We start from the raw sequence: 15,647 nt of genomic DNA, 5'->3' as shown, positions 1-15,647 counted from the left end.
GTGGTTCTTCAGCAAATCACCTTAAATCTGTATTATCACCTCAACTCTTCCTTGTGCTAGTGAGTTCCACATTCTCACCACTCTCTGGGTAAAGAAATTCCTCCTGAATTCCCTACTGAATTTATTAGTGACTATCTTATATTTATAGCTCTCCCAGTTTTGTTCTCACAAGTTGTGGTTACAGTCATCACTTTCTCCTGTTGTAGTGACGGTTGGGCGGACCGCGAGGAAGTGATTGAAGCTTACGAGCAAGAGGCGGTAGGAGGGATCACGATCAAGCTGCAGTCTGCCGAGGTCACCTGGTTCGACGACTATTACCTGAAGCTAAAACTGGACACCAACACCCGAAATCCATGGTTCCCTGAATTCTGGCAGCACCGCTTCCAGTGCCGTTTGGAGGGGCACCCTCATGAGAACAGAGGCTTTCAACGACTCTGCACAGGTAAATGAACGATTCGCACCTGCCTGTCAACACCACATGGTATATAATCTACTCCTCAGAATTCAAAGTCACAAAAAAAAGTGCAACACAAATTAAACAACATGGCTGGGTGGGAATGTTTGGGTCAAAATCTCAATGTCTGCGAGCACAGGAATACGCATTGCGAAATTCCGGGCTCCCAGCCAGCTATTTTCCACCCATTAAGTCTAATGGATTAAAATAGTGACAAATAATTCCTCTGTTCTGTGTCTTGGGTTCTGTACTTTGATTGCAGCTGTCCTCCAAAAATAAAAGAGCCCAAACAATAAAACGTGGTGGGGGGGTAGAGTTTCCGGTTTTGCTGCAATCAGGAAATTGCACCCGAAATGGGCTTGAGATTGGGCTAGTTTGGTTACAATCCAAGTTTCTGCTGAAATGCATTTGCATAATCACAAACATAAAATCTCCAATGAACCAGCACAGTCGGCCAAATAATAGAATGTAATAGAATAGAATGTTTCTTCGCAAATTAGCTCTTTTTTGAAGTGGAATATCTTTTCAAACATGCCGACTTGTGCCTAAGAAAATGAGTGCAATTTGAAGTGCCTTCCACAAACCAGCACAATTGACAAAATCTCATTCTTTGTTTGTGGGTGGGGCTTGATTCGGGCAAATTGAATCTTGAGCCAGTATGTAAGATTGTGGAAAACATGAACGTGAGTGGTTTTGGCTGTAACTCATTATGTTTAAAATTCCCTCATCTTTTGCGCTAGTTTGGCCGATTTCAACTGGATTGCGTTGATATTTCTCATGGAATCTTGGCGCTGAGATGTTGGAACCCAGAACTATGGCATGGTTCGCATTCCACAAATGTAGTTTACTGCCATCTCACTAATTTAACACAGCGATATTGATTGTTACTTACTTGTTACTTACTAAACCCAGCACCTGCTGTGCTCTCAGAGTTCTATTCAGTCTTCTCCAACTGGGAGAGGCCAAAACAGTCAAACATTATGGGTTGTGGGTCTGTTGTTGTAAAGTGTAACAATTTCCAAGCAGTATGTTGAGGTATGTTACTGACCATGACAATGAGTTATCCATTGATTATCCATTGAAGACATGGCTACTGACGTCTGTGAGGAACCCTCCCACTGCAGTGGAGGAGAAGTACAACACCTGCCACAGCTCCACCAGAGTAACCATCGAGCAGGCCATTAGGAAGATGAGATTCCATTGCCTCGATCGATCTGGTGGAGCCCTGCAGTATACCCCAGTGAGGGTCTTGTGTATCGTGGTAGCCTGCTGTACTCTGCACAATCTAGCCTTACATCCAGAGAAAATGATTGATCGCCACTCCTCATCAGCAGGCAGCGTGGAATGATGAAGCCCTTGTACCGGAGGCAAGGGCCATTGAAAAATGTACTAGGGAGGCTCGGGACAATCTCATACATTCCCGGTTCCTGCCACCATGATGCCCGTTCCAAGTGAACTCAATAAATACTCGCTTCACTATATGTTGCCAGTCACCTCTTTCCTATCGCATTCCCGTGCCTTGTGTCCAGGCTCGCAAGGCCTATGCACAGAGCTGAGAAGGTGACCATACGTGACCTGCCCCTGCACTGGCAGCCCGTTGAGGGAGCAAGGGTGAAGTTGGCATCTGACAGGGCAGCAGGGAAAGCATGACAGATTCTCAGTAATGTAAATGACCTCTATTTATTTAAACGTTCACAATATCCAATAACAAGACCATGTTGCACACACCTGTGAAACCCCAAGTGCATCTAGATGCTCTTCTTCACGCGATTCCGTGACCTTCTATGAAGTGCTCCCCCTGTGCTCATAGCTGAAGTGAAGTCAGGCTGCTAAATGTGCTGCCCTGTGGCCTAAGATGACTTTAGCGGGCATCATCTGGCTGCCTGAGACCTGGAAGGCCCCAACCGGCTTAAGGGTTCCTGCACAGATGCAGGAGCCTCGTCAGTCATCACAGCTACTGGAGCTGGGGTCACTGGCGGAAGAGCTGAGGAGCTGGTGTCCACACTTAGAGTGGCCTGAGGCGAGCCCACAGATGTGGCGGTCAGCCTCTCCTCCTTCCCTTTCTAGACTCATTTGAACCTCCCTGCTGACCATAGAAGGATGAGGACCTGGAGAAGACTCCAGGCGCCTCATCCCCCTCTCGCCTTGCCACTGCTGCATTGAGCTCATGGCCAAGATGATGGTGTGCAGGTCTACGTGCATCTCTGGGAACTGGCTCAGCATGAGGGTCAACAACCTCTCAATGGAGGAAGCCATGTGCTTACACGCCTGAGACATGGCAACACTCATGATATGGATGGACTCCTCCATAGTCTGTGCATGACTGCACATGGCCTCTGGCATTTCTGCCAAATGTTCCCTTACCTCTCTCTGCAACTCCTGCATGTTCAGTGCTGCCAACACCAGAGGCTCATCATCAGCCTGGGGCTCAGCATGTGCCAGGCCTCCCACAGTCCTCCAACTGTCACTGGCCTCGCCCGTCACAGCCTTTGTCAATTGCTCAGATGCATGCATGGTGCTCTCACCTGCTTGTGCATCTAAAGCTGAACGCATACCCACCAATGTGAGAGTATCTGCGTTGGTGGAGGGTGCAGGGGCACGGCCCCGAGGATTCTTCCTCCTTGTCCTCAGAGGGCGACGGGCCTCCAGCGGTGCCAGCAGATGATCTTCCTTCTGCGGTGCCACAACCTGCATGAGAAAACACAAACATGTAGGGCTTCTGCTGCATGGATCTGCCCATGCCAACCATGCGTGATGTGGCTCTCTGGAAGGGCGGTGGTGGACACTCAACACAATGGCTCCTCACTCTTTTGGGTGGACACTCCAGTCTCTCCATCTGCTATGGAACAGCCACCCTGGGAATCCGCTAGTTCCAGGGCTTCCTCCTCTGCCGGGATCAGTTCTCGGATGTCCAGGATCCCACCTCCAGTTTTCACCCTTTCCCTAGTGCTGTGGGCTGTTTTGTCCTATGAGCAGAAAGGGGGATACTGTTAGTCTTCCCTCGGAGACCAGCAAGATGCTTGTTCTGGTGACAGCCCTTTGGCCCCTAATGGGAGCTGCTGAATGCCTCCTCCTCATGTCCGCTCTCAAGGAACGTGCAGGGGACGAGCAAGGAGAGAAGGCCGACTGTCTTGGAGATGCAGCCATGCATGTCACATGGTCTGCTGTTGCCTCAGCCCCTTGCTACCCACTTTGTAACCACTTCCTGACCATGTCGTGCACCCTCCCGCATGGCCACATGTAAGCCTCAAGATGAGATGGGTATGGAGGACTCACCTTGGTGGAGTGAAGGAGGTCATTGACCCTCTTGCGGCACTGGACCCAGTTTTGGAGGGTGACCCCACAGCTGCTGACCTCCTCTGCGACCTCCGTCCAAACTTGCTTGGTCAGGCAGGAGGGTGTCTTCATGCCATCCTTTGTGAAGGGGAACACCCGCCTTTCCCTTACAGCCTGGAGGAGATTCTGCAGGGAAGCATCGCTGAACCGTGGGGCCACTCGGTGTCTTCCGCCTGACATGGCCCCTGTTAGCTCCCAGTCAGCTTCCAGCATTATGACGTTCTGGTCAGCAGCACAGGGTCTCCAGCCAGGGGGAGTCAGCAGCACAGGGACTTCAGCTGGGGGAGAAGGTGGAATAGCACAGCACTTACTCTCTTTAGACAATGTCCTTAAAGGAATTGCAGAATAAATGTTGAGTGTTGGTGAATCCTTGATAAAGTGTCCCATAAAGCACAGGGACTCCAGTCAGCAGCACAAAGGCAAAGCAGCAGCAAACTCACTAAGTGAAGCAACAGTTCAAGCAGGGCTGGCAGCACTTTAAATATGGTGCCAGCACCTGCATTCGTCTCAGCCGACGACGGCATCGGTGTCTCGTCCGTCCTCCAATGGGAGGGGCTCCACGCCTCCTGCATTCAAATGGGCCGGCCGCCGTGATCACCATCATCCAGCCACACTCATCTGGTGCAGCCACCGGGACCCGCGATGTGTGTCTGAAAGTGTGTGTAAGGTGCAATGGAGAGTGTGTGTTTGTTGGGAATAGATAAATGCGTGTTTGAGAGTGTGCTGGGGTTATTTTGGCCAAAAGGTGCAGTGCTAATAAGACTGACCTATTGCAAAGTCAGGATTTAGCACACACTTTTGGTCCTAATTGCTGATTACCATAATTCGAATTTGGATGGAAACACTACACCAGAAACCTGCAGGTTTAGCACTCTAGTGCTCATTAGTCACAGTTTCCATGGAGCATTAGATGTGGGTGGAGGTATGGAGTGTACTGGTTGGCACACAGCGACAGGTTGCAGGATGGCTCACGTTCTCGGATATGACACTGAAGACTCTCATGGAGAAGGTCCAGAGGAGGAGCAGGGATATTTTATACCCACAGAGGGGAAGGATGGCACCTCATCCTCCTTGCTCTCTTTTTAAAAAAAATGATTTTCCGAAAATACTCTTTATTCATAAAATATGTAAAAGTACATTGCACAATAGTTCAAATTTGACATTACATAAAGTGAAATACAGTTCAATTTCTTTCAGTATAGTATGTGGCACTCTGAGATGCCTCACACTTACAATTACAGGTTATATTTACAATATATATTTCATGTTAAACATACAGTCCGCAGGGTTTTACACGGGTTACAGACCCTCGGTTCACTACGGCGGGAGGACCTTACACAGTGACCCTTCCCCATTGAGCCTTTGTGGCGGCTGCCCCAAGCTTTAGTGCGTCCCTCAGCATGTAGTCCTGGACCTTGGAATGTGCCAGTCTGCAACACTCGGTCGTGGACAGTTTTTTGCTCTGGAAGACCAGCGTGTTTCGGGCAGACCAAAGTATGTCCTTCACCGAGTTGATGGTCCTCCAGCAGCAGTTGATGTTTATCTCCGTGTCCGTCCCGGGGAACAGCCTGCAGAGCACAGAGTCTTGTATCACGGAGCTGCTCGGGATGAACCTCGACAAAAACCACTGCATCTCATTCCAGACCTTCTTTGCAAATGTACTTTCCAGAAGGAGGTGGGCAACAGTCTCTTCTTCAACGCAGCGCTCCTCACTCTCCTGTTACTCTCTCCTGTAGCAGCTGGTGCTGCTCTGCCTGTCCTCATGTCCTCCTGTTCCTCAGCCAGACTGAGGGGACTCCTAGTAAGATGCCGATGACCAAGCACTCCCTTTGTCCTGGTGACTGCTAGAAAGTGGAGTAGCACAGCACTGACTCTCTTTAGATGATATCCTTAGAGAAATTCCAGAATAAATGTTGCTTGACTGTTGGCGAATCCTTGATAAAGTGATCCATAAAGCCTCCTGATGTTTCAGAGGTCTTCTTCACAGCTCCAGCAGCAATGATAATGAAATGATGAGTATCCCTTTAAGTGGTGAGTATCCCTTTAAGTTGCAGTTGAAATTAAGATCAACACCATGTATGTGTGTGTGTAGGAGAGAAGTGCCAGTGTTAATTAGTGTGTGAGGGACGTGTAAGCGTCTGCATGTGTTAGGTGAAGGAAACAGTGTTTCTGAGAGTGTGAGAGTTGGAGAGAAGTGTGTGTGAGTACGTACATGTGTTAAGTGGATCAAAGTTGGTGCATGAGACAATGGGCTGAATTTTTGGGCCCCAGTGCCAAGGTCGGGAATGCAGGCAGGGGAGGGGGCGTCTGAAAATACCAGTGGCAGCTGGCGTGTCAATTTTGAGATGCCATTCCTGGCGCCGGCATTGTTCACCAGGGTGGGCAGAATGGTGATCCCATCTGCCTCCCAATTGAGGCCAATTAAACTAGTTAACCAGCTTGTTAAGAGCTTGTTAGAGATGGACATTGAAATTGTGAAGGGATGCATGGGTTGCATATGCTATTCCTTGCTGACCAGTTGAAGGCAGGCAGGTACAGAATGGGGAGCCAGTCAGGACTACCCCAGGGAATTACCCCAGCTCCATAAGAGGGTAAGCGGGCAAAGGGGGACTTGGCATTTGAAAAGGAGGAGCCCTTGGCGCTGAGCAGGTGGCGGGGAGAGCAAGCACTCAACACTCAGACATTGAATGGGACCATCACCCTCTGGCATCATGGGGGCAGAAGAGCAGAGGGGCAAAGCTGCCAATCACAACAGGGTGGCCACCTGTCCAAAAGGAAGGCTGCAGCTGGCAATGGGGGCACAACTGTCAAATTTTGGGCCCAGTGGCAATGAGGAGCAACACCCTCCATACGACTGGCAGAACCCCAAGCTGCAGGAGGGCACAGGAGAGGAAAGAAGGGCAGGAAGGACACGGAGGCCATACCCTCACCACAGGATCTACTCATGAAGATGGAGCTACCTGGAGATAACTGAGACCCAGTGCCACAGGAAAGCTGTGTCCTTATCACCAAAGACCTCGCACCTCACAGTACTGCTCAACATGCCCTGCCAGTAGCCATCAAAGTCACTGTGGTCTTGAACTTCTTCGCTTCCTGCTCTTTCCAAGTATCAGCTGCGGATCTTGGTGGCACAGAAAAAAAAGTGAGGGGCGATACAGACATTACAATCAGGAGGAGTGTGAAATGGTTGGCAAGATGTAACGAGTGATGTGCCACAGGGATCAACTGGGGCCTCAACCTTTTACAATTTATATAAATGACTTAGATGAAGGGACCAAAGGTATGGTTGCTAAGTTTGCTGATAACACAAAGATAGGTAGGAAAGTAACCTGTGAAGAGGACATAAGGAGGCAACAAAGGGATCTAGATAGGTTAAGTGACTGGGCAAACACCTGGCAAATGGAGTATAATGTGGGAAAGTGTGAAATTGTCCACTTTGGCAGGAAGAATAAAAAAAAGCATATTATCTAAATGGTGAGCGATTGCAGAGCTCTGAGATGGAAAATGGGATTAGAATAGTTAGGTGCTTGATGGCCGGCACAGACACGATGGGCTGAACAGCCTGTTTCTGTGTTGTATAACTCTATGACTCTATGAGATGCAGAGAGATCTGAATGTCCTACTGCATGAATTGCAAAAGGTTAGTATGCAGGTACAGCATGTAATTAGGAAAGCTAATAGAATACTTTGTTTATCATGAGAGGAATTGAATACAAAAGTAGGGAGGTTATGTTTCAACTATACAGGGCATTGGTGAGACTACATCTGGAGTACTGTGTACAGTATTGGTCTCCTTATTTTTAAGGAAGGATGTAAATGCATTGGAGGCAGTTCAGAGAAGGTTGACTAGACTAATACCTGGAATGAGCGGACTGTCTTACGAGGAAAGATTGGACAGGCTAGACATGTGTCCGCTGGAATTTAGAAGAGTAAGAGGCGACTTGATTGAAACATATAAGATCCTGAGGGGTCTTGACAGGGTGGATGTGGAAAGGATGTTTCCCCTTGTGGGAGAATCTAGAATTAGGGGTCATTGTTTAAAAATAAGGGGTCACCCATTTAAGACACGAGATGAGGAGAAATTTTTTTCTCTCAGAGGGTCGTGAGTCTTTGGAATTCTCTTCCTCAAAAGGCAGTGGAAGCGGAGTCTTTGAATATTTTTAAGGCAGAGGTAGATAGATTCTTGATCAGAAAGGGGGTGAAAGGATATCGGGGGTAGATGGGAATGTGGAGTAATCAGTTCAGCCATGAGTTTATTGAATGACGGAACAGGCTCAATGGGCTGAGTGGCCTACTCTTGCTCCTAATTCATATGCTCGTATGACCCCAGGCCCAAGTGAAATGTATCCTAGGCTGTTAAGGGAAACAACAGAAGAAATAGCGGAGGGTCTGACCATCATTTTCCAATCCTTTCTGTCTAGAGATGTGGTGCCAGAGGACTGGTGCATAGCTAACGTCGTACCATTGTTTAAAAAGGGAGACAGGGAGAGACTAAATAATTACAGGCCAGTCAGCCTACCTTCAGTGGTGAGAAAATTATTGGGAAAAATTCTGAGAGACGGGATAAATCTTAATTTAGAAAGACATGGATTAATCAAAGACAGCACGGATTTGTTAAGGGAAGGTCGTGTCTGACTAACACGATTGAACTTTTTGAGGAGGTAACAAGGAGGGTCAATGAGGGTAGTGCATTTGAGGTAGTCTATATGGATTTTAACAAGGCTTTTGATAAAGTCCCATATGGCAGACTGATTATGAAAATAAAAGCCCACAGGATCCAATGCAAAATGGCAAGTTGGATACAAAATTGGCTCAGAGGCAGGAAGCAAATGTAAGGATCGATGGGTATTTTTGTGACTGGAATGCTAATTCCAGTCAGATTCCGCAAAGCTCGGTACCATGTCCCTTGCTTTTTGTGGTATATATCAACGATTTGAGCCTGAATGTAGACGGGTATGATTCAAAAGTTTGCAGATGATACAAAAATTGGTTTAGTCTGAAGAAGAAAGCTGTTGACTGCAAGAAGATATCAATGGATTGGTCAGGTGGGCAGAGCAGTGGCAAATGGAGTTCAATCAGGAGAAGTGTGAGGTTATGCATTTGGGGAAAGTTAATAAGGTAAGGGAATATACAATAAATGGTAGGATATTGAGAAGTAAAGAGAAACAGAAGGACCTTGGAGTGCATGTCCACAGATCCCTGAAGGTGGCTGGACAGGTAGATAAGGTGGTCAAGAAGGCATACAGGATGTTTCCCTGTATTAGCCGAGGCACAGAGTATAGGAGCAGGGAGGTTATGCTGGAACTGTACAAAACACAGGTTAGACCACAGCTGCATGCTGCACTGTAGGAAAGACGTGATTGCTCTAGAGAGGATATAGAGGAGATTTCTGAGGATGTTGCCTTGACTGGAGAATTTTAGTTATGAGGAAAGATTGGATAGGCAGGGGTTATTTTCTATGGAACAGAGGAGGCTAAGAGGAGACCTAATTGAAGTGTATAAAATTATGAGAGGTCTAGATAGAGTGGCTAGGAAGGTCTGTTCCCCCCCCCCACCCCACCCCACCCCTTGGTTGCGGGGTTCCTAACCAAGGGGCATAGATTTAGGGGAAGAGGTAGGAAGTTTAGATGGGATTCGAGGGGAAATGTTTTCACCCAGAGGGTGATGGGGATTTGGAACTCACTGCCTGAAAGGGTGGTAGAGGCAGAAACCCTCATAACATTTAAAAAGTACTGGGATATGCACTTGAAGTGCTGTAGCTTGCAAGGCTATAGACTTAGAGCCAGAAGGTCAAGTTAGGCTGGATGGCTCCTTGTCAGCCAGCTTGATACAATGGGATGAAGGGCCTCCTTCTGTGCTGTAAATTTCCATTTCTGTGATTCATCTCACAAACGGCAACACCAGGTTACTGATGCCCTCTTTGTCAGTGCTGGACAGTGCATTCAATTCACGACGGACATGGCCTTGCAGGACAGAGGGCAGTGGGTTTCAGCGCCATCTTTGGATTCCCCAAGTGCAGGAAATCATCAATTGCACCCATGTGGCCATCAAGGTGACCGCCCATTCAGATTCATCAACAGAAAGGGCTTCCACTCCCTCATTGTTCAGCTAGTCTGTGATCACAACCAGAGCTTCCTGCATGTGTGCACTTGCTTTCCTGGCAGCTGCCATGACTCCTTCATCCTCCAGCAGTCCAAGCTGCATCTGATCTTCAAAGTGTGTGGATGTATCCTAGGGATAAGGGAAATCCCTTGAAGAGATGGCTACTGACCCCTCTGCAGGAGCCCCATTTAGAGGCACAGAAGCAATGTAACCAATATCACCTGCTCACTGGGACAACCATTGAACAAGCCATTGGACTTCTGAAGCTACATTTCCGGTGCCTAGGCCAGTCGGGTGGAACCCTCCAGTCCATCCTGCAAGGATCGCTGTCATTGTAGTGTGGTCTGCTGCGATCTCCATAACATGGCCCTCCAGTGATGTGTGGATCTTGAAGACGGTGAGGCCTGAAAGGAGACAGCTCATTGTGGGAGGAGCAGGAGGTAAGAGAGGAAGAGGAAGTGGAGGCAGAGGGAGATGACACTGAATTGAGAGGTTCCTCTCCTGCATCACAAGGTGGCCTGGCACCGCTCCGGGCGTAAAGAGATTGTAAGAATGCCATGAATGTCGTGTGTGTGTGTGTGTGTGTGTGTGTGTGTGTGTGTGTGTGTGTGTGTGTGTGTGTGTGTGTCTGTGTGTCTGTGTGTCCCTGTGGGCTATGGAGCGCTGATGTCGGATCCAAATGGCAGTCCCAAGCCTGCACTTGCCAGGAGCGAGACTGACCTCGCGATTTTCCCAGAGGCAGCCTCCTAATGGACAGTCCTATTAAAGACAATGGATGGGATCCCAATACTGCAAGCCCAATCAGAGGGCCGACACACGAGAGCTTTGGCAGCCCTCAAAATGGAGACAGACTCGGAGCTGTGAAAATAAATGATTATTTCCGGGAGCAGATGGTAACTCCCTTGCATTGGAGGGGAAACCCCTCCGCTTGGATCATTGGGGCCGTGGGGGCAGCCTTTGATACCCCAGACGCTCTCTTTGGGGGATGGAGCCTCCAGCTCCAATGGCACTCCAGCCTGCCGCATGGAGTCTGCCTCCATTACACCGGCGGCCTCCACACTTGGCAAGGGGGAGTCACTATGCTGGCAGAAAAATGCTGGCGAAATCGGAAAATTACCCCTCATTGAGGCCTTAATTATGTCAGTTGGCTGTCCACCTCTGTGCAGCGGGCAGCCAGTCTGCATTCCTGCCCCCCCCCCCGGGAAACCACCCCATCGGCAGGAATGCATCAGGGAGCCATCCCAACATGCCTCCTGCCTATTTTCCCCACCCCCAAGCTTGTCACCATGGGCCAGGAAAGTTCAGCCCGAATGTGTGCAAGATGGAAGGATGTGTGTGAGAGTGTGTTTTCTGTGGTGGGTCATATGGATGTGGTGGTGTGCTTTTGTTAGGTGGTGTGAAGTTGGTGTGTGTATGTCAGGTGAGGGAGGTATGTTTGAGAGACTGTGACATGGATTTTAACCTGGAAGTGAGTTCCATGCAGGGAGGATGGGGGTTAGTGGGGTGCTATTAGGAAGCCCAGAAGAACAGGTTTCCCGAATGTCCTGCAGAATTTAATTACAGAGCTCCTTCCAGTGACAGGCTGAAGGCCTTTTGGGCGGGAAGCCTGCCTCACAGGGCTGAAGTCTACGAGAGCACGTAGGTGCACGGGGGGAGTGAGGGAGATCATGAGTGGGGTGGGGGGGAGGGTCTCAATTGCAGTTGGGGAGGCAGTTTCTCAGTAGGGTGGGGCTGGATTACAGGGAGAGGTCCAGATATGCCGGGGGTGGGGAGGTGGGGCATTGGGGAGGTGGGGGTTGGATGGTAATCCAGGAGGTCCCAATTGGAGGAGAGGAATACCATGTGGGTCCAGAGCGTTCTGATTGTGGGGTGAGGGCAGGGGCGTGGATTGGTGGTTGTCCAGTGGGGGAGCAGTTGGTGGTCAGGGAAAGCCATTGATGATGGTCGGGGGGATGGAGGTGGTCAGATGATGGTTGTGGGAGAAGTCAAGGGGATTGTGAATGTGTGTGTTAGGTGAAGGTTAGCTTCTGCGTGGGTGTGTTGGCTGGAGGAATATCTGCCTCTGCCTGTGAGGTGGTGGGAAGTGTGTATGTGAGTATGGATGTGTTCGCTGAAGGGCCGTTTGTGTGTTGGATGGAGGGAAGTGTCTGTTTGAGAGTATGTGTGAAGTCGAGGGGCGTTTATGTGTGTGTGTGTGTTGGATCACAGTATGTTTGAGAGTGGCATTATGAGGCGGAGGGAAGTGCATGTGAGAGTATGTATGTTAGCTGGAGAGAAATTAGTGTGAGATGGAGGAAAGTGTATGTGTGAGCTAGTGTATTTGTGTATGTTTGATGCAGCAAAGTGTGCAGGGGAAGGGGGTTGGGAATTAAGCAGCTCAATTGTCACTGTCATGCCAATTGGTTGCCAATTAGATGAAATATTCTGGGGGTGGCAGACAGTGGGAGCTTTGGGGGCGGTTTGAATTGTTCATATGCTGAGGAAGATATGCTGTGGCAGATTCTGACTGCCAACAGTTTCATAATTAATTACCCATTATAATCATCCATCCTTCTTTCTATTAGAAAGGATAAAAAAGGAGAACAAATGAATACTGAAATATCCAATTTGCCTCAGCTGATGGATATTTCTCACATGAATCACCTCACTCATTTTCATCAGTTGTCCATGTTTGGTTCCCTCTCATTGTGATAAATTTTAGGGCCAATGACACAGTCATTAAAGGGCTGATCCAGTAGACCTTGGATAGGAATTTTGTCCTTGCCTGCTTCTGGAACTATTATCCGTCTCACAGAGAGATACCTCCTCAATGCATTTTCATTAATATGCTCTCAATTCCCATGCAGCTGCTTGACTGTTATGATGTTATGGGCCCTTGCAAATCTGAACGTTCTCATTTCTCAGCAACTTACAGAGCCCCCTCTCTTATGTGGCTCAGTATCAATTTTTGTCTGATAATGCTCTTATGAAGCATCTTGGGATGTTTTACTACATTAAAAGTGCTATATTAATGAAAGTTGTTGTTGCCACTTCCCCAACCCCCTTTCTCCCATCACTTCCCTACCTCTTCAACTTTCTACCATTCTTCACACTGTCACTACCCCTACATCTTTCCTTTTGAACTACCTGCTCAACTCCTATATCTTCCCTTCTGCTTTGCTCCACTGTTAATCATCTCAACTTCAAACCACCATCCATCAATCACCAATCCCAATTACTCCCTTAAGGGTGGATGGTGAGAGGCCAGAGTTCCCTTCATCCTAAAGCAATTCCTCTTTATCTCCTTTTCCCCTCCCTTTCTAACTGTTTCCCTGCTTGCTTTCAAAATCCAACTTATTTGTTTTCTAAAGGAGAAATCAAATTACAATGATGAAAGGCACCATTGGTCTTCCTCAGTCTGTCCCTTGGTTTATCTCTGTTCCAAAGATTTGAACAGTTAGAGATTACTTTTTCTAACTCAGCAAAATACAGGCAAGGTTATTAGTTGGCTTCAAAACTAAAGTGGGGGATTTTTTGAAAATTGAACAAACAATAGCACAAAGAAAGACATAAACTGTGCACAATAATGTAAGCTTTTTCATAAGATATAGATGTAAGATGTTAAGTCCAGAATGAATATGACAGAAAGGGTCTGCACAGCTGTTTACAGCATCGGATCTTCTGAGCAGTTTCTGCCTCATCTCTATAAGCTTATGAATTACTGAACTATTCTTTATTGTTATATCCATTAACATGTCCTCAAAATATTCACTATTGTGGGTCACTGAAATTTCTTGAAACCAACAGACAATGAAAAGAAGATCAGGCAGGTTGGGCCTTTATTGCAAGGGGATTGGAGTATAGGAATAAAGACGTCTTGCTACAATTGCACAGGGTTTTGGTGCGACCACATCTGGAGTACTGTGTGCTGTTTTGGTCTCCACATTTAAGAAAAGATATACTAGCATTGGAGGTGGTGCAGTGAAGGTTCACTAAATTGGTCCCTGGGATGAGAGGCTGAGTAAATTGGGACTTTATTCTCTGGAGTTTAGAAGAATGAAAGGTGATCTCATTGAAACAAACAAGATTCTGAAGGGGCTGAATAGGGTCGACAGTGAGAGATTGTTTCTGCTGGTCGGGGAATCTAAAACACGGGGGCACAGTCTCAGGATAAGGGGCCGATCATTTAGGACTGAGATGAGGAGAAATTACTTCACTCAAAAGGTTGTGAATCTTTGGAATTCTCTACCCCAGTGGGGTTGTGGATGCTGTATTGGTGAATACATTTAAGGCTGGGATAGACAGATTTTTGGTCTCTCAGGGAATCAAGGGATATGGCAGTGGGCTGGAAAGTGGAGTTGAAGCCTAAGATCAGCCATGATTGTATTGAATGGCGGAGCAGGCTGGATGAGCCATATGGTCTACTCCTGCTCCTATTTCTTCTGTTGTTCTGGGCCACAAGACCGGGCTTGAATACAAATGTTAGACTCAATGATCTGCCGTGAAATTTCTTTGGATACTATCTCTGAATGGAGACAGGTAAATAGGTACAAAGGGCTGGATTTGGATATAATATTTGACTCAATGATCTCCCCCAATATTATGGAATTAACCAAAATGGAGAGAGGAGGGGAGAAGAAGGGCTTATGGGTCAGATAACCCAAGGGATGCTGGCACCAAACTTGCAAGAGCTTTATTTAAATAATATTTAGTTAAATTAAACACAGCATGACTTCTCTTCTGGTTATGACGGGATCGCACTGTGCTTTCTGTTCACCCATCTGGAGAAGGCCTAAGGGAAGATCCATGTGTAATTAGCTCTTAAGGTGGTAGGGGTTTTGTTTTTACTTTCAATGCTAGCAATAGTTTTTGTTTTTTTACTCTGTTCAGTGAAATTTTATAACCCTTTTTTTGTTCTAACGGTACTGTTATTGTGGAGCCCAAACTATCCATAACTGTTCTTTACCTCACAAAAAATTTCGATTCTAATTAAGCACTTACGAGATATCAGCAGAACATAAAAAGCTGAGAAAAGAGGGTTTGGAAACCAGGACTCTTGGAATCCAAACTTTTAGCACGAAATCTGGGAGCAGCAAGACTTTGAACTCCCAGAGGGGAACTTGGCTCTGGGACTATGCATTGGGAATTCATTTGGTCTAAGGCACAAATCAAATCACCTGAAGGACAAGTAAGTAGAGTTAGCATCAGGAACGGTTCCCCTGGAGAGTGTTATTATTCTGAGTAGAAATCTTTTAGTATGAAAATTAACATTCTTTTTGCAAGATGTATGTTTCCCATGGGCTATAGATTTAAAATTCTTCTTTGAATCATAGATTGGAGTCATAGAATGGTTATAGCACAGAAGGAGGCCATTCAGTCCATCGAGACCGTGCCAGCTCTCTGGAAGTGCAGTTTAGCCACCCCTACTCCTCAGCCCTTTCCCCAGAGCCTTGCAAATGTTTTCCCTTCAGGTTATTATCCAATTCCCTTTTGAAAGCCACTATTGCATTTGCCTCCACCACACTCTCAGACTATGCATTCCAGATCATAACCACTTGCTGCATAAAATAGTTTTTCCTTTTGTCGCCTTTGCTTCTTTTGCCAATCACTTTAAATCTGCGTCCTCTGGTCTTGCCCCTTCCATGAATGGGAAAGGTTTCTCTCTATCTACTCTGTTTAGACCCCTCATGATTTTGAACAGCTTTATCAAATCTGCTGTCAACCTTCTCTACTCTGAGGAGCACAGCCCCAGCTTCACCAATTCATCCACATAACC

At 47.3% G+C, this 15,647-nt stretch overlaps 1 protein-coding gene across 1 annotated transcript in view; it reads left to right on the top strand.

Moving 5' to 3' along the window:
- Positions 1 to 15,647, top strand: part of LOC137376683 (metabotropic glutamate receptor 1-like) — a 260,920-nt gene that overhangs the window by 154,606 nt on the left and 90,667 nt on the right. The window contains exon 3 of the mRNA XM_068045656.1: positions 207 to 442. Coding sequence (XP_067901757.1) covers positions 207 to 442 — 236 coding nt within the window. The remainder of the gene's footprint in view (positions 1 to 206; positions 443 to 15,647) is intronic.

Source organism: Heterodontus francisci, chromosome 13, assembly GCF_036365525.1.
Source record: "Heterodontus francisci isolate sHetFra1 chromosome 13, sHetFra1.hap1, whole genome shotgun sequence".
Lineage (NCBI taxonomy): Eukaryota > Metazoa > Chordata > Chondrichthyes > Heterodontiformes > Heterodontidae > Heterodontus > Heterodontus francisci.
This window is presented reverse-complemented; position numbering and strand designations above follow the sequence as displayed.